This window comes from Mauremys mutica, chromosome 8 (genome assembly GCF_020497125.1).
Source record: "Mauremys mutica isolate MM-2020 ecotype Southern chromosome 8, ASM2049712v1, whole genome shotgun sequence".
NCBI classification, from domain to species: domain Eukaryota; kingdom Metazoa; phylum Chordata; order Testudines; family Geoemydidae; genus Mauremys; species Mauremys mutica.
The window spans coordinates 12,662,470-12,683,436 of record NC_059079.1 but is presented as its reverse complement, the minus strand read 5'-3'; the positions used below and the strand labels follow the sequence as shown (position 1 = coordinate 12,683,436).

The window sequence follows — 20,967 nt, the reverse complement described above, 5'->3', positions numbered from 1 at the left end:
AAACCTTTTAGCCCTGTGCTTTGGTCTGCGCTCCCTCTCTTTTCCTAAATGTAGGTTTATAGTATGTAAATATCTTTTATAGACAGGCCAAAATTCTCCAATGTGAGCACTTGGCTTTGAGTACCCACTCCATCTTTAGGCACCTGAATAAGTAGCCCAATGTTCATCAGTGCTGAGCACCGGAGTTCTCATTGCAGTCACTAGTTGCAGGAGCTCAGCACCTCTGAAAATCAAAAGCTACTTAATTGAGTGCCTAAATATAGAGTTAGGTGCCCAGCACCTTCGTAATGGCAAACTATTTTGAAATGTTTGTGTATCCCAAGTGCCTTTTTCCTTCTGCAAAATGTGGGTATAGTTCCAACTCTTACTACCGCCTGCTTCTATAGCTCATACCCGGCCTATAGGTTTTTCATTGTCAGAGCTAAGGAGAAGAATGTTTGTAAATTTCCCTTTCCTTGTGATGGATGTTTGTAGCTCTAAGAGAATCTAAGGACTAGCCATTGTTTTATTTCTATGGAAGGATTAGAGAGACAGCCCTTGAGCTCTCAGGTACTGTGGTAAGCACAGTAGAAATGCCTCTAAATAAATATTAGCAGTGAGCACTCTGTAGAAACAAAATAGGAGTATTTGGTACCAAGATGAAGACATTAAACGTTCTCCTTGAGAACTAGCCACCAGTTCCCTTGTAACTGCTGGGGGGCTGGAATGAATGGGAGGAGCCAGTATTGAGCTACATTTAGGGTTCCAAAGTGAAGCTCAGCCCTAATCAATTGCAAACTCCCGTGGACTTGATTGGGGCCAGAATTTCATGGCTGGTGCTTGCATGGGAACAACAAAGCTGTTGCACAGCACAAAGGGGGTGTGGCCAGCACGCTGACTCCCACACACTGGCCAGTGGTCTAAGATCATTGCTTTGGTAGCATATGATTCACCTGCATAATCTCAAAAATCTCGTAAAGGCAGCCCAAGGAATGGGCATCATGCCCATTGCAGACACAAGGGACGGTTTTTGCACTTGTTGTTGGTGCATGGAATAGACTTCATGCCCCCAAAGGGATAGTCTATGAACATATGGAATGAGATTCTTACCTGCCTTGAGCACAAGGAGCAGGCTTAATTCCCCATCTAGGCATGGCAAATAGACTTCATGCATGCTGGAACATTTACAGCAATGTCATGGTAATGCTCATCCAGAGAACAGATAGGCAGCTGTCTGTTTTGCAGCCTATCGGCCTGCTCTTTGTCTTTTTAGCTTCTCCATATGCCACAGGCAAAGCGGCTCCCAGAAAAATATTCTGTGCTCCGTCTGCTGAAAGGACTGACTGACCCAGATCCAGTTATCCGAGCGCTGTGTGTCAAAGGACTGATCACCATGGCAGACTGGCCAGGGAAGGTGAGATGGAATCCATTTCATTATGCAATCGATATCCGTGTAATTACTCCAGAAGTATCAGTAACACTAGTAGAAATCTAGAGTGACTCTCTCAGCACTAAGAAACTGCTGCTGATAGAAGTGAAACAGATTCCATTCCTGTTTGTGCAGAACTAGAACTGCTGGCCTGGATCAAAGCTAGGTGAACCGCATCTAGAATTGCTCCAGATCCCAGCTTTTCAAAGCAGACCCAGAACCATTTATCTGGATCTGAGATCAGTGAGCAGGATTTAATATTGCTCCAGATCTCAGCCTTGCAAAGCATATAAAAAACCCTCTTAACTGGATGTACTTGAAAATGCTACTACAGATATCAGTGAAACTTTCAAGGAAGAGGCATCTCCTCATTGATAGGGCGCGCGCGACCAAATTCACATCCATTTTGCTCAATTTCACAGTCATGGGATCTTAAAAATCATAAATGTCGTCATTTCACCTATTCAAATCTGAAATTGCATGGTGGTGTAATTGCAGAGGTCCAGACCCAAAAAGGAGTTGGGTAGGGTGGAGCGCAAAGTTATTGTGGGGGAGTCGCAGTACTGCTACCCTTACTTCTGCGCTGTTGCTGGTAGTGGTGCTGCCTTCAGAGCTGGGCAGCTGGAGAGCAGTGGCTGCTGGCCAGGAGCCCAGCTCTGAAGGTAGAGCTGCCGCCAGCAGCAGCGCAGAAGTAAGGATGGCCTGGTATGGTGGTGTCACCCTTACTTCAGTGCCGCTGCCTGCAGAGCTGGGCCCTCAGTCAGCAGCCACCACTCTCCAGCCACCTACCTCTGAAGGCAGCAGTGCAGAAGTAAGGGTGGCAATACAATGACCCCCTAAAATAACCTTGCGACTCCCCCTGCAACTCCCTCTTGGGTCAGGACCCCCAATTTGAGAAACACTGGTCTCCCCCGTAAAATCTGTATAGTAAAAGCACACAGAAGACCAGATTTCACAGGGGAGATCAGATTTCAGTCTGTGATGTGTTTTTCATGGCCGTGAATGTGGTAGGGCCCTGCCCATTGGGTATCTAACACTGCACACTAGAGACAGGGTAGGAAATACATTTCTGCATTATTGGATAAAATGCAATCTGATGGCTGTTTATGGATTATAGCAGTGGTTTTCAACCACAAACCCCTGGGAGTCCACAGACTACGACTATGTTTTCCAAAGGGGTCTGCACCTCCATTCAAAATGTTTTAGGGCTCCACAAATGAAAAAAAGGTTGAAAACCACTGGATTATGTTAAAAAGGGGCTAGGATTATACATTGTCATCTTTTATACCTTTACATTGTCTATTTTTGGCTACTTTCGTGCCTGGCCATGTCCTAGAAAAATCAGTTTATTAGAATTGTCATGGCATAACTGTGAGCAGAAATCAGTCATTTCATTAGCAATGAAATAAATGCAAAAGGGAAAAGAAAACCTCATGACTGCTTTGTTTCAAAGTTGTTGGGTTTTTTTTTAATGGTTTGCCTCTTTTATATTCACACACGGCGAGCCAAAAAAAAGCCTCATACCATAGCTATGACCAAGAAGTGAATTAGGAGCAGGGAAAGAATGTGACATAGGCTGTAATTTACAGGGAACAGGGTATGAATTCTGTGGAAAGTCCATTTTAAGCTAACCTTGCCATTTTCTTGGGGGCTTTTTCCGTATTTAGAAAAATTCTCGGAAAATTAATCTGTCTCTCATTGGTGGTTTTCTTTTTAAACTGAAAACCAGAATCCTTGGTGAGACAGTGTGGGGTAGTTACTGCATCAACTTCTTCTGTATAGGAGATAAAGGTCCTGGTGCCAGCCATGATAAACAGCTTGTGTGGAGTGGACGGGAGGCTGGTTGTGGAGGCTCTTGCTGATGTGAAGAAGATTCTCAGAGGCCTGGATGTAGCAAGTTATGTTGGCTGCATCACCAGTCTCCTTCGGCTCCTCTTTGATGATGTAAGACAACTGTGTGTGAAAGGGATGAGGGAAGGGGAGCCGAGGAGCATGTCCCTTGCACACCAGCAATCAGTTGTATCAAATAATGGAAGTGAAACAATGCCTCTCTTCCTGCTTTCATTCCCTTCATTCTTGCTCCTGCCCCACCACAGTTGTCTTGTGCCTGTCCCAGCTCAGTGGACCCTGTTGTCTATGTCTTGGAGGCACAGCCCACGCTGTAGCCATGCCTCACCAGGTAAGGCCCCTACTATAAGCATGTGATGGGGGCTGTTTATGGTGTGATACACATATGCTACAGCTACGCATGTTGTACATGGCATATCAGTCACACTACACACTTTGTGCAACCAAATAAGTGTGGAAAGAGCAGCGATTTCAGCTCTTATCATAGATACTGACCTGTTAAGTGCTGAGTGCCCTCAGCTGCTATTGATGAAGTCAGCAGGAGATGCGACGACTCAGCCCCTTGAAGGATCAAGCCCTGTATCTGTATATAATGCCTCACGAACACCATGTCGTACAGCTTTCCCTTACCAAAAGGGGAGACCGTGTGATGCATTATGGCCGCAGTTCTCAAACTTCACTGCACCACGACCCCCTTCTGGCAATAAAAATTACTACAGGACCCCAGGAGTGGGGACCAAAGCTTGAGCCTGCCCAAGCCTGACCACTGGGGGGCAGGGGCAAAGCCAAAGCCCCACTGCCCCAGGCCGGGGGGGCCAAAGACGAAGCCCAAGGGCTTCAGCCCCAGGCAACCCTCGCCCCGCTGCCCAGGGTCGAAGCCCTCGGGCATGGACGTTGGCCCTGGGTCCCAGTAAGTCTAAGCCAGCCCTAACGACTGTTAAGTCCTAGGGGCAGCTGGTGTAGGAGGCAATCACTTGAGGCCAGAGAGCAGACAGCTAACCAAAACCTCCATTTTATTTACAGAAACAGAGAGCTCACTCAGCCGGTTGAAACCGGCTGAGCTATCCCTTAATAGTCTAACTCAGTTGCCATAGTAACAAAACCCATGACAACCAAATACACAACAACGACCACATTAAAATGGGGACGTGACCGACTTTTGGGTCCCAACCCACAGTTTGAGAACTGCTGCATTATGGGAAATATAGTCCAACTGGGGATGCTGGCCCATAGAGGAGAATGGGAATACAAGGCACAGACTGCAGCTCCTGTGGAGCACTGCAATTCCCAGTTTCCACTGAAATCTTGTGGCCAACATATTTCAGTTAAAAAAACACATTTTCCACAGAAAGCAGGCTCTTCTTGTGGAAAAAAATTGTTTTGTCAAAAGCCCGAGTGAGGACCATGGAGCAGCATAAACATTGCAGTAATTTTCATTACAAACCAAGAGGAGTACTACTGTTCACTAATAAGACCCCTGCCTTCCTCACTTCCTCTGTTTGTGTCGTTCTCAGGAGAGAGTGAGTGTGCGTTCTGCTGCCATTTCCTTGTTTGGAAAAATGGTCAAGAAGGTGAAGAAGACTCAGGGTCTTATGAAAGAGGAAGATGTCTTGGACAGCTTGATCCCATTACTTCTGCACCTGCAAGAGGGCAACCCTGACCTGGCTGAGGCAAGTTCCTACAGTCATTAGGCTCCAAGCCTCGGTCATCGCTATCCGCAGACATCTCTTTCTCCATCTCCACCTTTCAATGTAGGATCTTCTCCTAATCTATCTACTCTAATGTGTTTCCTTCTGGAAAAAAACTTAGAGCTTCCCTATCACCTCATGAAGAAGAAATTCCAGGAGATTCATTTTCATTGCAGGCTATTAACAGTTGGAAAATATTGCCAGTTCCCAGTCTTTTAACTGTGGGAACTCCATCCTGTCTTGTAGAAATGTAAGAATGCTTTGGATGAATGTTCTCGAGTCCTGGAATGGAGACTACCTAAACAGGTGGGCAACGGGAAGGCCTGGCACAACCACCAAGAAGATGTGGATGAAATCTGTCAGTACCTTGTAAGTAATCTCTGGGTTCATTGTTAGAACTGTGTGTTGCTTTGGTTGAGGGAGGGTTTACACACAGTAAAATACTCATTTATCAGGCTGTGCGGGTAGGGTTATGAGGGGTTGTGTCGGGCCATCCCTTTCATTAAGCTTTCATTTTGTGCATTATTAATGTCTTAGGTGAAGAAACATCAGGAAAATGTCCAAAAGTTCTTGTTCCAAAGCCAGTGCTACCTCAGCAGCACACAGCCTTCTTTACGAAGGGCTGCAGCCATGTTCATAGGTAAATACCGAAAAATGTGCATTTCTTTAGCAAATTTCATAGAAGCACTTTTTCAGTCTGTTGCGCTGTTCCCTCTAATAGTGCAAGTTAATTGCTTTTTACCAGATAGGATTTAGTACTGGATGCAATACAGAACCAGGAGTCACTCCTGGATTTTATGCTATCAGAATACCCCTTAGGGCCCCACCCATCAGCAACTAATCCTGTGGGGACCTCCAAAATTCCCCTGGATGCTCCTATAGGAATTTATCTGCAAAAATGTATGTCATCATCTTGAAAGCCAGCCTCTCAGTATGATCCCCATCCAAAGCTCATTGGAGTCAGTGGAAAGACTCCAGTTGACTTCAGTGGGCTTTTTAATCAAGCCCTATCTCCTTAGCTTCTCCATCTCAAGATTTAGAAACTTGTCCAAATACCTGAGGGCATCCTTGTGTGAAAGACGACAAAAACTCTGGAAGTCCCTCTTGGAGGGTGGGAGAGTAATGGGAATTCCCTGCTTTTAATGGCATGTTCAGGGTTCCTGGTTATGCACATGGACAGCATGATGAGAATGAAAGATTTGGACATCATAAGTAATGGTAAGTAAATACCTCATTTTTAAATTCCTATGACCTTGGATGAGTATGTGCGTGTCTGAGTGTGTATGTGTGTCTGAGGAGGCATTGGGATTTATATGCACAAAGGTCAGTACTCTTGCTGTGCAAGAACTGTATAAATAGTATTGGTAATAGTTTGAATCTATACCTCTTCTTTCTCTATGCTTTATTCTTGGTGGCACCCCCAGTCGCATGTGTTTGATAGAACTGGTAGTCAACACTTATGACTCTCAAATCCACTCTGGACCCATCTCTCAAAGTTCAGTCTCTTTTCTTACACACACTGTCCAACATCTTACATTGGTCGGCTCACCATTAATTCAAACTCAGTATGACCAGAACTAAACTCTTCTACTACTCCCTTTTTCCAGTGTTGTAGGCAACACCATCCTCCTTGTCAACCAGACCTGTAACCTTGAATCATCTTTGTCTCCTCTCCAACATCCATGCTATGACCAAATCAGGTTGCTGCTTCTTCCATCACTCTTCCAAATTCTGCTTCTTCCTTTTTGCTCCGATAGCAAAAGCACTTGCCCACTCCCTAATCATCTTCCAGACTGATAACAACAAACTCCTTCTGTCTGGTCTCCTGTATACTCAGTTTATTCCCCCTCCAATCCATCCAAAATTCTGGACCAAAACCATCTTTGTGTTATGACTGTATTGTCCCCCTTCTTAGAATGCCTCCACTAGCTCCCCTTCACCTTCCATATCAAATTCAAGCTTCTTTCAGAGCCTTACATCAGTCAGCCCCAAACTGTATATTTGATTTGATCTCCTTTCATGCGCCATCTCCACTACTGTGCCAGTGTCATCAGCTTGGCTGCCCCATTTTTTAATTCTCTCACTACTGCCTTTGTACGTTCTTCCATGCTGCCCTTATGCATGGAACAGCCTCCCTTAACCAGTTTGCCACGTCACCACCATCTTCTGATTCCCTCCTATAAACTCGCTTCTTCCATGTTGTCTGTGAGAAGTGAGTTAATTTAACTAGCTCCTTTGGCTGGCTGGCTAGATATTTTTATCACATGCACCAGAATCTGAGCAGCCGTAGATGTGTCCATGCCTCATGGAGTTAATGTGAGATCTTATTAAAGTAACCATTCTCCTAGCTCTTCCCTTCTCCCCACCTACTCCCCTTTTATTATCCTCACTTGATGTGTTGTCTGAACTTATGCCTCAATCCTGCAAATTGTTCCTCGTGATCTGACCACTGTGCTCATGCAGAATCCCATTAACTTCAGTGAAGCTCCATGCAGGTGGAGGCATCTGCCCCCATGGAACAACTTGCAGTATTGAGGCCTTCCATCATAATATCTTCAGGACCTGCACAGTGTCTAGACTAGTTCCTGTGAACCACCCAGCACTGTTTCAGCATCAAGCATAACAAAGTCCTGTCAAGCAAGTTCTTTTAAGTACTTTTATGGTAGTGTTCCATGGGCGCTGCCGATGAGTAGGAGGATGCATAGGATCTAGCAGGGGCGTATGTTACAGGTGCTGTAGATGAGGGGGAAATGCTGGGGAGGGCTCTAGGAATGGTATTTTAGATGGCTGAATGTGAGTATGCAAAGACCCCAGTGAGCTGTGCATTTCTGGATATAAATGGTTTTTAGGACAGTTCTGTAGTTTCCAATCAACATTTTCTCCTTTGTTTCAGCCCTCGCGGGCTTACTACACGACCCTGAGGCGTCCGTATGTATCTTTGCTGCTCAGGCACATGACCGCGTCCTGGCAATTTACTGGAAATTAAAGTACGGCCTGGTTGAACAACACAAAGTGAACAGTGACTCTGCTGAGAAACACAAAAGCCCCCCAAATCCTCCTGCTACTGAAGGCACCTCATCCAGGCTGTGCAATGCCCTCAACCTCTGGAAATTAGCTGCCAAGCACTAACTGGCTCAAAAAGAGAGCCAGGGCTTATGCCCCACTGAGCCCCATGCAGACACAGCGAGACTCTCGTGATTATTTTTCTCAACTTGGGCTCCCTGCTCTGTTTTTCCAACCAGAGGGAAAATCAAAGGGGCTTTGGAAGGGTCATTAACATGCCAACGAAAGTGAACTGAACATGGGCAATAAAGAGCACTCAGAGTTTATTGCAAACAAAGCTTGCCAGGCAATCTTGACTTATTTTTTGGAGCAGAATTATAGTGTTGGTGGGTGTTGGCCACATGTAATAGCCAGCTGTTAGTGGCAGGTGCCCCCCTCAGTGTGTGTGTCTGTGGTTTCTTTACTCACTGAGCTCTCTGCTGCCCAGTTACCAGTTGAGAGCTTTCCTGACCCACACAGTTCGGGTGGCTTCTTCCCCCGCCCTGCCCTCCAGGGTCAAGCTGTTCCTGTGCGGGAGCAGGCTTCGCTCTTCCAGGGCAGTATCCGGACCTGACTCCAGGCACTTTTCCCCCTCTGGGTTTTCCTCATTGGTGGCTGTGTTTGGGGGACAGGGGCTAGTCCCTCTCTTTGCTCCTGTCCGTGGGGGGGGGGGCGGCTGAGAGGGAGCTGGCCCTGTTTATGGGGATGCAGGGAGAAGAGGGGATGTGTCTCAGCCCTGTCCCTAGGGGGAAGGTGGGGAGGTGTCCCTGACCCCCAGATCCTAGGTTTGTGTGAGGGGAGAGAGGGGAAGCAGCCACTCAGCCCTGTCCCTGGGGAGCTGTCCCTGACTCCCAGGCTGGGGTGTGGGGGAGTGGTCCTCCGGCTGGTATGACATGGCAGGTGCACTCCCTAACCTGCCGGGAAGCTGTCCCTGGGTTTGTGTGGGGTGGTGGGAGCTGTCCCTGACCCCAGGCCGTGGGGAGGGGCTGTCCCGGGGTCTGCGTGGGGCAGGCGGGGCTGTCCCGAGGTTTGTATGGGGCAGGAGGAGCTGTCCCTGGCCCCAGGCTGTGGGGAGGGGCTGTCCCGGGGTCTGTGTGGGGCAGGAGGAGCTGTCCCTGGCCGTGGGGAGGGGCTGTCCCGGGGTCTGTGTGGGGCAGGAGGAGCTGTCCCTGGCCCCAGGCCGTGGGGAGGGGCTGTCCCGGGGTCTGTGTGGGGCAGGGGGAGCTGTCCCTGGCCGTGGGGAGGGGCTGTCCCGGGGTCTGTGTGGGGCAGGAGGAGCTGGCCCTGGCCCCAGGCCGTGGGGAGGGGCTATCCCGGGGTCTGTGTGGGGCAGGAGGAGCTGTCCCTGGCCCCAGGCCGTGGGGAGGGGCTGTCCCGGGGTCTGTGTGGGGCAGGAGGAGCTGTCCCTGGCCCCAGGCCGTGGGGAGGGGCTGTCCCGGGGTCTGTGTGGGGCAGGAGGAGCTGTCCCTGGACCCAGGCCGTGGGGAGGGGCTGTCCCGGGGTCTGTGTGGGGCAGGAGGAGCTGGCCCTGGCCCCAGGCCGTGGGGAGGGGCTGTCCCGGGGTCTGTGTGGGGCAGGAGGAGCTGGCCCTGGCCCCAGGGTGGGGGGTGTCCCGTGCCCGCGGGGCAGGTGGCCAAGGCCCTAGTGGAAGCGCCGCCCCGGGGTTGGGGCAGGAGCAGGCGCTGCGCGGGGCGGAACGGAGGGCGCCGGGCCGGGCCGCGGGGGAAGCGGCGGCGGCTGCACGGCAGGAAGGAGCCGGAGCCGATGGAGGCGGCCGCGGGGCAGGCGGAGGAGGCCGCGCTGGCCTCCTTCCTCGACAGAGCCCAAACCCAGCGCTACGCCGGGGGCTTCAACCCGGAGAGCTGGGAGCAGGTGCGGGCCGGGGGCCTCGGCCGCAGGGCGGGGGGGCACCCTGCGAGCGGGGTGCTGGGGGGGTCTCGTCCCTAGAGATATGGGGCGAGGGAGGCGTCCCTAGAGATGGGGGAGAGGGGAGCAGGCGGCCCGGGCGGGGGCGGGACTGTTGTCCATATTCTGGGGGGCAGGGCCCGGCCCTAGAGATGGGGGAGAGGGGAGCAGGCGGCCCGGGCGGGGGGGGGGGGGGGACGGTTGTCCATATTGCTGGGGGCAGGGCCCGGCCCTAGAGATGGAGGTTGGCGTTTGGGACAGCAGGGGGGTCTGATTCCCAGCGATGGGGGGAAGGGGGCTATCCCTGGAGATGGGTGGGGTGTTTGGGGGCAGGGGGATGTGGGGGTGGGGAAGGAGCTGTCCCTAGTGACAGTGAGGAGGTGTGCAACGTGCTGTATTGGTCGGGTGTCCAGCCTGGGCCAGTGAGGGGTCTCCTGTCTTTTGGGGAGGGATTGTGATGGTCTGACGGAGATGGGAGGTGGTGTGTGTGTGTCTCTCTCTCTCTGAATGTGGTTGTCAGATCATTTTGGGCGGTGGAGAACAGTGTGGATCTCCCCTAGTGAGGAGGCAGAAATGGCACCAAAGTTTGTAGGCCTAATGCTGGGACAGTCTGAACAAGAAGTGTTGAAAAAAATATCTTGTGTGGAATATGAAATGTCCCATTGAAATGCTGACAGAGAAATTCATCTTTCCTTCAGATGAGGGGCACTTGCTCCCAAAGAGATGTGGGTGAGCTCTGAATAGCTTCTTCCGTTCCTTCAGTGTATTACTGGGCTGCCTGTGCCCTGGTTGAGTTGATGTGCTTGAAGAGAATATTTTGCAAGACCATATTGATAAGGACTTAACAATTTCCAAAATGTGGACTTAATTCCAATTCTATGATTGTGTTTTCCACCCTGGCTGTTATTAATAGGAATTTGACAAGATCCCCATGTTTATGAAGAAATCCCCTGCTGAAATTGATCCTGAACAGAATCCTGATTTGGCATGCCTTCAGTCAATCATTTTTGATGAGGATCGATCTCCTGAAGGTATTTCATAATTTCATGGGCATTTAAATCTTTGCTTTCACACCATTCTGGTATTGTGCTACTGCTCTTTTGGATTATCCTTGGGATTTGAGGATTTAATTGTTTGTAGGTGGGTGTGGTGGGTTCTAGACATCTGCTTTTCTGTGGGTGTGCATTGGGTATCTAAGGGGTGTTTGAATTTTTAGGTATGCTAAGGTTATAGGCGGGGTGATCTATTGATTGCATTGTACAATGAAAGGTGTTTTGTTTGTCTTTGCAGAGCAAGCAAACACCTATAAGAATGAGGGGAATGAATACTTCAAGGAAAAGAACTACAAGAAAGCTGTAATCTCATATACTGAAGGGTTAAAAAAGAAATGCAGTGACCAAGATTTGAATGCTGTGCTTTATACTAACCGAGCTGCAGCACAGTTTTATCTGGGTAATGTCCTATGTTGCATTTTATGTCTGACCTAGATTCTGTGTAACCAAAAATGACTAAATTTCTTTGCCTATTTATGTCATGTGCTTTCACTGTTACAAACTTTTAAAAGATTTTCAGACAATCAAGAACTGTCCCTATGGCTCTGAAAGACATAAGGTGAGCAAGGTAATATATTTTAATGGACCAGCTTCTCTTGGTGAGAGAGAGGCTTTCGAGCTACACTGAGCTTTTCCTCAGGTCTGGGAATGGTACTCAGAGTGTCACAGCTAAATACAAGGTCGAGCAGATTGTTTAACATGAGGGGCCATCCCTGTGGCTCTAACTCTTTTTTCAGGGCTCAGACTTGGAGCTTCTGTTTTGCACATTGCTAAATTTAAAACTTATGGCCAAAGCAAAGTGCTTTGGGGAGGAGTGTGAAGCGAAAAGGTTGATGCTGGGCTTTTCTGGGCTAATTCCTAGAGGTGATTTGATGATGGACCTGACTTGGCAGTAACACTGGGAACCTGGGTCAGGGGTTGAGGGTTGAGGGAACCTGGGTCAGGGGTTGAACCTGGGTCCTTTCCTCCTGGCAGACAGTGATAAAACTCTGGTTCTATAGTGAAGAGATAAGGAGACAGAGAACTATACACGTGCATCAGATTTTGGGTAGGCCTGTGTATTTTCATAGGTCCCATTGAGATCCCTGTAACAAAACAAGGAAGTTATAAATATTGAGGACAATCTGTTGTACGTTAAATGTAGCAGTTTGTGTATTGTCTGTCCCAGCTCCTGTTATTCATCCTTCACTTTTCTGGGCACCAGATTTACCCAAGTCATTTATTTCTATTGTCATTAATGTGCAACCTCCATCTGTACCTGTCTTGTGGTCATAGAATATGCATTGTCTTGTGGTTCAGCCTAATGATTTCTCTTGCCCTCATGTCTGCTTGGATTTTAGAAGTTGTCCATGTGAAATGTTCTGACCCAGGTTTTGCTTTGTATAGGCAACTACCGTTCTGCTCTCAGTGATGTGAGCGCAGCAAGAAAGCTAAAACCCAACCATCTCAAAGCAATAATAAGAGGTAAGATTTTAAAAACAAATGGATAGTATGCCAGTATTTTGAAGTACAAAGGTAATTTAGAAATGCTAAACCCAGATTAACTAAGGGAGGTCACTTTATTTTGCAAAACTATATTGTGTTCAAGGAGGATTTTACGCTGTGTAAAATAGCACAATGATCATGGGTGTTTAAGTTAACTAATCAAAAGACCAGGCTTCAAAATGCTCTGTAAGGATAATTTGTTACATACTGTTCTTATCGGGTTTTTTTATTGTGTTTGACTAAATGTACTTTTTTATAAATTAGCTAGTTTGTTTCTATTTTATAATATAGTTTTGTTTATCTACCTTGAATGGCTGATAAACAGAAGTGCATTACTGACTATCACTGTATTCTCACTGTCGTACTATCCCACTCAGAAATTTGACCTGCTGTCTCTCAGTTAGTTTTAAGTTGTTTACCCCCACAACTCCTATAGGGAGGCTGTTCCAGAACCTCATTCCTGGTGGTGAGACACCTTCTTCTGATTTCCAGCCTGAGTCTGTTCATGGCCAGTTTATACCCATTTGTTCTTGTGTCAACATTGTCCTTTAGCTTAAATAGCTCTTTGCCCCGCAGTGTATTCATAGAGGGGAATCATATACCTTCTCAGCCTTCCGTTTGCTAGGTTGAATCTCTTCCAGTCTCCTCTCATAAGATAGGCCATCCCTTCCCCAGATCATCCTAGAAGCTCTTCTCTGCACCTGTTCCAGTTTCAATTAATCTTTCTTTGAACGTGGGTGACCAGAACTGTACACAGTGTTCCAGATGAGGTCTTACCAGTGCCTTGTACAATAGCATTGAATATTTCTCTATCTCTACTGGAAGTGCCTCTCCTGATACATCCTGGGATTGCATTTTTCACAGCACCTCACATTGATGACTCCTAGTCATCTTTGATCAATCAACACGCCCAGGCCTCTCTCCTCCTCTGTTGCTTCCAACCGATGAGCCCCTTAGCAGGAATTCTTATTAGACCCGAAGTGAATGACCTCGTACTTTGTACTATTGAATTTCATCCCATTTCTGTTACTTCAGTCTTCAGGATCTCTTCTTAGAAGAGACAGGTCTTAAATCTTTAATAACGTAAAGCTCCAAAATGTTATTGCTGCAATTTAAATTTAAAGTTGCTGCAAAGACATAGAACTCCATTGATTTCAGTGCAGTTACACCGTCAGAGAATTTGGCCAATGTTCAGAGACTTCTGTTTCACTTATCTCCTTGCTACCCCTGCTGAAATCCTATCATTGAGCCTGATCCTGTGAAAGCAAGCTAGCAGGCATGGTGTTTACTACTTTAAATAGCCCCAATGAAGTCATTAAACCTCATAGTTGTGCTTGTTTATATTGAGGGGAATATAGACTACTCTTCGTATAAATCAGGCTTGGGCAAACTGTGACCCGCGGGCCTCATCTAGCCCGTCAGACCTTTTAGTCTGGCCCTCGAGCTCCATTGCTCCGCTCCAGCACTTCAGCCGGGGAGCGGGATCAGGGGCTTGCCCTGCTTCGGCGCTCCAGCCGGGCAGCAGGGTCAGAGGCTCCCGCGTGTTCAGGACCTGCGTGACTGGCGTGAGGACACCCATGTTACTCCGGCTGCACAACCTAAACACGCCTCATGCACCGTCAGAGTGCAAGCCCACTTGCCTGCTACTTGTTGGCTTAGGTGAGTCTAGTGTTTTAGTCGTGTTAATTTTCCATTGTTGAGGATAAAAGAAAGAGTAGTTGGCCAGCAGGTACTCAGTGGTGGTTTTCAAAATTGTGGGCTGTCGGGACTTACGTGGGAGGAGATTTGTGAGAGCAGGCAGCTGGTGAATCTCAATGACTGGAAGCTTACGCCCAACAAATCCAGGCTAGAGAAGAGAGGGTGTGGAAAGGGGGGTAAGTTCGGTTTAATTATTGTCATACGTTGGTATGACGGTATATTTATAATAGTAAGGTTTTATGTTTATTTCCACTAAAATATATCTTTATTAAATAAGGTTTATTTGAATATCGCTGAATTGTTGATTTTGTGAGCATTCATGGCCCGCCATACAATTTCCATACCCTCAGACCAAAAAATTTGCCCACCCCTAGTATAAATAGATTTATACACTGGTCCTGTGTCAGAATTTTTAAACTTTCTTTCAGGAGCTTTGTGTCATTTGGAGTTAAAGAATTTCCCTGAAGCAATGGCATGGTGCGAGGAGGGTCTGAGGATAGATTCAAAGGAGAAGAAACTTGTGGAAACGAGAGCCAAAGCTGACAGGTTAAAGGTAAAAACCAAAACAAACCTGCCCATGGCACTACAGGATTTACCGTGCCAGATCATACCATTAGTCCATTACCCCACTTCATGGTTGGGAAGCACTTTGAGATCCTCAGATGGAAGGCATGTATAAATGCTAATTATCATTTTTTTCCAGAGGGTGCTACAGTTTCTGTCCAGCAGGATCTAAAGATTGTGGAAGATTGATTGGATGGCCTAATGGGTCTCTTCCGATCTTTAACATTGGAGTATTGGTCTTGTCCAAATTCAGTGCATCCAATTTTACAGCTAGTGGAGCCAGCATCACTGTAACTAACAAGGGACATGGTGCCATATTGGAGACCAAACTGCTTATTATGGCTTTGGTTTTGTAGGGAAAGAAAGATACCTCTTAAATCATGATTGAAAGAAATTAGCCAGGTATTCCCTACTATTTTCACAGAATGAGAATATACCGTTCAGGTATGGGAGGAAGCAGTCTGCTGGTTAGAGGAAGGGACTTAGGTCCCTGGAGTCCAGGGTTCATTTCTGTCTCTCACTGACGGTTGTGTGATCTTGGGCATGGAATTAGCATAATTTTACCTTCTTTAACCTTCTGTTAAATGGGGATAACAATATTTGCCTCCCTCACAGGGGATGTCAGAGGTTTAATTAATGGTGGTAGAGAGCTTTTGAGCTTGGAAGAAAGGTGCTATAAACGGACAAAGTGTGAGTAAAAAAAACTTAAAAAAAAAAAATCACCGAGCATTTCCATGACGTGGAATTCAGCGGTGATTCCTAGCTAGGTCACGGTAAAGAGATGCACTGAGAGGAACCATAATTTTTCTGGTGACCCAAATTGGTTTCGCAACTTTTCAGTAAAATAAAGTAATGAGGGATGTTGACTTATTTCCCATGATTGTGATGCAAACTTGTCTTACGTGCAGCGAGCGGAACAGCGGGATGCAAGGAAAGCAAAACTGAAGGAGAAGAAGGAACAGTCTCAGAAGGAAGTCTTACTGACTGCTATAAAGGTATGGGCCTAAGATGTGTTTAGGATTCTCTCTTAAAAGTTGTTCTTCATATGTAGATATTCAAGTGACTAAACTTTGATTTTTAGGTCATGTTCTCAAATTGATTCTTTCAATGTAGGAAAGGAATATCAAGCTGTTTCTTGAGGCCTCTAAGGAGGAAGATGAAATATCAGATGGTCTGGCTGAGATGTCCTTAAATGGACTGAGTTCTGACAGTACCACGGGCACAAAGGTCTACTTAGATGATAATGGCAATCTGAACTGGCCTGTGCTCTTTCTGTATCCTGAATATGGGCAAACAGATTTCATCTCAGCTTTTCACGAGGACTCCAGGTGATTTCTACTTCACGTGAAATAATGATTATATCAGATATTCTGTTTCATTGCAGAAATAACACCAGACTTCCAAAGTAGTTCAGGGCCAAAATCTAGATTTTATGAGTTCATAGTGGGGAGGAGTGTGGAATATATAATGATATTGATGTAAAGGTGACAGGTTATCTCAAGCATGTATCACCAAAAGCTGTATACTACATAGGTTGCAAGAAAACTATTTAGGAATTAATCAGGACAGTGTTTTGAAGCCACCAGGTGCCTTAGGTACCAGGAGTCCAGTTGTGTAGGTCTCAAAGGAAGAGAGAAGTTAAAGCTGATAAATATAAAACACCTCCCAAAATGACCTAAAATAGCTCTTAGAAACCTGATATTGTTCTGCTAACTCAAGGCTAGAAGTGAGTGCTGGAAAGGGGGAAGCTCCCCTTCTCTTGGTATGAGCTTTAGTTTATAGCTCTGCAGGGATACAAGTTAATGAACTTGAAATTCATAACATAATTCATAACATAAATGGTGGCATGTGTATTAACCAAACATCATAATAATAGATTTTTTTGTTTGTTTTAAGTTGCAGTGCAGATGGTTAGACAAGGGGTTTTAATGTTGTCGTAATGTTGGAAAGCACAAGAGCATTGTGCTGTGTTCAAGATCCAAGAAAGTAAAAGTGAATATGACAAACCATAACAGTTTCACTGTGTAAGATCACTGAAGTGCAAAAAGTAAACAGGCGGCATAAACAGTGACATGTAAATTAGATTTTGAAAGTTTTTTGTTCTAATCTAAGGCATTGTTAGTAACACAGAGAGGGGAAAATCGATTTTAAATAAATATACAACATTTATCTTGGCAGTATCCCTGAATAGGCTGAAATCAAAGATTAATGGTCACCTTGGTAACATTAATGGTAACATTTTTTGCTGCACTGTGAAGGTTGTTAATGAAAGTATGTGTTTAAAGCAAAGTATAAGCTTGAGTATGTTAAGAGTATGTTTCTGAAACTTACATTGGCCTGAACATAATCAGATAATTACGGTAGTCTTTAAGCTATTGTTTAACCTGCTTGCTACTGTAATCTTTGCCATCATTCATATTTAAATGTATGAATTAGAGAAGTTGAACTAGTAGATTTATTAGCATGGATTATAGTAGCTACTGAATGCTGTGACTAGGATCATAACAAGATCCACTTTGGCTTTTAGATTTATTGATCATATACAGGTGATGTTTGCTGAGTTACCTCCTTGGGATTCGGAAAGAAAATATCATCCCAGCAATCTAGAGGTAGGAAATTTGACCTTTCTTCTATTTTATATTTCAGATGTACATTTTTTTATTAGTTTCTCATAAGCAGCTTATTAAGTATATAAAATATATTTGTAATATTTTTGTTTAGCATGCCTTCCTGTGAAATGAAGGTGCAGGCCGCACATTCATTCATACATTTCCAGGCTAAATTTACTGTAGCTGTTAGAATACACAACACTGTTTAAATTAAGAATGTGAAAATTCTTCTCTCTGGATTTATATTTTTATTATGAGGTACTTTATTGCCTCGACTCCCGTGTATGTAATAAGCAAGAATTAGACCCGTAGCTTGTTAACCTAGTAACTTTTTAATCCACAATTTAGTGAAAAGTGTTCAAAATAATGTGTACACTAATACATGGTGGAAAAGCATAGGAGTAATTGTTAGAATTAAGTAGCCTAGCTCTGAGTTGGATGCTATTACGTATGGAGACTTGATGGGATTAACCATTTAGAATGCAATTAGGTTGTGACTACACCCGGTCGTTTTCAGTATATTCCAACATGAATTACTTGTATACAAGTATGTGGGATAGATATTTCCCACTACAGTTTCATATCCCCAGGCAGCATTGATGGCCCTTGGTGCACTGAGCAGTCCTTTCCAAAAACATAATTCCTCAGGCACTACTTATCAGGATGGACATTTTGTTGATAACTACCAAGAGGTATATGCAATCTGAGGGGCTTAAATATGTTGGGCTAAGTTTTGTTTTAGACATAGCTGCTGTAATAATGATTCTTAAACAAAATAGGCTCAATTTATTCCTTGGGTAACTATAATGAAGTGACACCACAGATGAATTTAGCCTGTTTTTAAAAAGTGGTCCCAAGGCTTTGATTCCCATAACCCCATCACTTCATTGACAGGCAGAGCACCTCACCTTCTTCATTCAGCTGTTGTTTGGCTGGAGACAGTCTTATGCAAGAGCAGTCGTAACAGATCAAATATATATTGGTTTATATAGGGAAAGCCATGTAGATAGTAAATAATTAAAAGGCTGCAATCTATACAAAACAAGCTGTTGAAAGGTTTCTAGATCTCTGGATTTTTTTCCCCACCCCCTGCTAGTCCCTTTTAGGTAGATGAAGCTCTAAGAGCCCTAGTGGTACGTCCATTTTAGAGATTAGAGGACACGCATGCAGATGCTCTGTTGTATGGCCATGTGTGTGGTCATGACAAATCTTTCAGCAGGCTTTTAGCTAGTGTCCCTGGTACACCTGTGGGCAAGCCAGAGGTATCTTAAATATTCATCTTATACCAAATTTTATCCAGCTTTATTTTGAAGATGAAGCAAGAGAAGAAATGTACCAGCTGAACACAGAAAACACACTGCTGCAAGTGCTGCAGCACCAAAGGTGAGCGAGTGGCCGGGAACAGCATTTTGTTCGTTCCTCTGTCGTGTGAGAAGTAGAGTCACACTCCCCATGTAAAATTCAGGTGCCTCCTCTACAGGGTTAAATGGCTTTTTAAAAAACAAATCACACTTCCCAGTCAGACTTTTGGTATCCATAAGCAAAGGGGGGAATAAACCACACGAGAGGGAGAGCGCGTGCTAGTCTGCATCTATAATGTGTGTGTTTGGAAGAGCAGAAACAGCAGAAAGCTACCTCTGTGCTACTTTACTTAACACCTCAGTGGGTTAGATGGAAATTGCACTGTCACTGCTCTGCTGTTTTTGCTCACACACACACAGAGCTATTAATACTGTTTCCTAACACTGAAAAAATCAAGTGCATGGAACTCAGTGGACTGAATGTATTGAAGGGATCAAGTGCCTGGTACTATTTAAAAATGGTTATATCTACATGAGCAGCCCACAGCTGACAACCCACTGTGCATGTGAGATCCAGAAAACCCCCATGCTGATAAAGAAACTGACTTCAGCTCCTAAGAAGCTGAAAGGCTGACCTAACCTGCAGTGTAAAATAACAAAAAATAGCATGTGCCTTTAGATTTAAAAAATAATCTATCTTCTATGTGTGTGTGGGGGGGGGGGGGGGGAAAGGAATACTGTGCTGAGTCAGCATACCACTTCTTTTCCAGCTAGAGATCTTGCTGCAAAGTCACCAATAAAAACTCAGACCTGGAATCTTGCTGCTCAGGACTGCATCTTAACTATCGTTCCATAAAACTCAGCAGCATGCATAATCCTTGCCACTATCCTGGCCTATTGGCAGGATGAATGTGATGTTCAGGGTGACAATGCTATCTTAATTTTAATTAGAAAAGTTGTGGGGAGAGGAATTGATTCATAAACCACTCTCCCCATTGGTGCACAGACATCAATACAACAGGCGCTGCTAATTCAGCAAAAAAATTCTTGTCATCAGCCCCCATGAAGCCAATTTTTTTAATTGTTGAAGTGGGGCCAAAGCTTTCACTCTGTGTAACAGTGGGCTAGAAATGAGGATGATGAATGACTTTTGTGTGTTCATTGCAGGTACTTTGTAAAGGCTGGGACTCCTGCTTTTTTGGTTTTAGTAAAGCGTTCTCCTTTCTCTAAGAATTACTTTTTTGGCAAGAAGGTGCATCGACTAAAATGAGCAAATGCAAGCACAAAAAGGGACGAGAGAAACCCTTGCTGTGGGCTGGATTGTTCCTATCCACAGATAGGAACAATCAGTCTTCCACCGATATAGTTTAATATTTTTTTCTACTTCAATCAAATAAACGTAACCACTGTTGGACCTTTGTCTTACAATTTTTGCACATGCAGAACTCCCCTTGGAACAAAGTCGCCGAGTTCTGAGTGGATACGGACTGAAGCTTGATTTCCACCCCCATATATAAATGGATGGTAGTCTTCTTTAATATAGTGAAATGGACTGCTGTTCCCTTAAGCCTTGCACAGTGTATGAATGGCAGCTGTGCATATGTGCCAAACCTTAATTCTAGATGAAGTGACATCAATTTTCAGTGTACTTGCATTGTGGAGGAGTGAAGAATTCCACTGCTGACCTCCTCACTGAATGGCTGTAGTTACTGGTTTTGAAGTGAGTGGAACTGGGATGTCCTCTAGTAGCACTGGATGACTCTGCATTAATCCACTGGCCCGGAGCAGTCAAATCAATACAGCAAGAGTTCACTCACTAATGCACTGTGCTATTGAACAAAGGAATGCAAAGCTCTTTGTTTACTGACCTTTCACTACCCTTTCTTATTGTCCGATGTAGATTGCAAATAAATATGTTTATAGTAAGTAGACAGGTTGGTGCCAAGTGAATTAGGCAGGCTCCTTTTCCTTACTGTATTCCTGAATGGGGAATTGTGCTGATATCCTCAAGGGAAATAACATGCACTAGCTTTAAAGTGAGGGAACATCCTCGTGTATCTCAATAACCAGTAGTCACCTCTGGCTAGCACCAAGTGAATGCTGGGTCTACAACAGCAGACTGCACTAGCGTCGATATTTAATTTTTAAAAATATTGGTTCTAACCTAGAGCTCTCCCCACTTCCAGAGCTACAGTGATCAGTAGCAGGTGGAAAGACATACTGCATGTGTAGTCAAACTAATGCATCAGCCGTTAAAAACAATTCAGCTTCTAATAGAAGCTAATATAACTTTTACCAAAAAGAATGTAACCCACCTTAAGAGGACTGTCGAGATGTTGTAGCATCTCACATCAAGGCTGGATTTAA

General features: G+C 45.3%; 2 protein-coding genes across 17 annotated transcripts in view; both read left to right on the top strand.

The window, feature by feature from the left end:
- MROH7 (maestro heat like repeat family member 7) overlaps nt 1-8,285 on the top strand; it is a 30,878-nt gene extending 22,593 nt beyond the window's left edge. For 11 of the 15 annotated variants that reach the window (XM_045026173.1, XM_045026168.1, XM_045026172.1 and 8 more), the window contains 7 exons: nt 1,253-1,393; nt 3,191-3,352; nt 4,771-4,926; nt 5,191-5,313; nt 5,482-5,584; nt 6,100-6,162; nt 7,838-8,285. In XM_045026173.1, the coding sequence (XP_044882108.1) occupies nt 1,253-1,393; nt 3,191-3,352; nt 4,771-4,926; nt 5,191-5,313; nt 5,482-5,584; nt 6,100-6,162; nt 7,838-8,073 (984 nt within the window). In that variant the 3' untranslated portion in view covers nt 8,074-8,285. The remainder of the gene's footprint in view (nt 1-1,252; nt 1,394-3,190; nt 3,353-4,770; nt 4,927-5,190; nt 5,314-5,481; nt 5,585-6,099; nt 6,163-7,837) is intronic. The other 4 variants (XM_045026171.1, XM_045026170.1, XM_045026176.1 and 1 more) reach the window with 4 other exon arrangements.
- A 1,331-nt stretch (nt 8,286-9,616) lies between these two features.
- TTC4 (tetratricopeptide repeat domain 4) lies at nt 9,617-20,531 on the top strand. Of its 2 annotated transcripts, none has more exons than XM_045027347.1 (10): nt 9,617-9,858; nt 10,805-10,922; nt 11,182-11,343; nt 12,330-12,407; nt 14,555-14,679; nt 15,599-15,685; nt 15,804-16,018; nt 17,218-17,299; nt 18,600-18,682; nt 19,768-20,531. In XM_045027347.1, the coding sequence occupies exons 1-10, from the start codon at nt 9,751-9,753 to the stop codon at nt 19,868-19,870; spliced, it is 1,161 nt and encodes a 386-aa protein (XP_044883282.1). In that variant the 5' UTR covers nt 9,617-9,750; the 3' UTR covers nt 19,871-20,531. The 2 variants fall into 2 exon arrangements, with proteins under 2 accessions (XP_044883282.1, XP_044883283.1); XM_045027348.1 differs by lacking the exon at nt 9,617-9,858 and adding an exon at nt 10,597-10,620.
- Nucleotides 20,532-20,967: the final 436 nt, after the last annotated feature.

Coding starts and splice junctions, on each gene's coding strand:
- TTC4 (XM_045027347.1), top strand. CDS start 9,751: ATGGAGGCGGCCGCGGGGCAGGCGGAGGAGGCCGCGCTGGCCTCCTTC. Junction 14,680..15,598: donor CCAAAGCTGACAGGTTAAAG/GTAAAAACCAAA, acceptor TCTTACGTGCAG/CGAGCGGAACAGCGGGATGC. Junction 17,300..18,599: donor ATCATCCCAGCAATCTAGAG/GTAGGAAATTTG, acceptor AATTTTATCCAG/CTTTATTTTGAAGATGAAGC.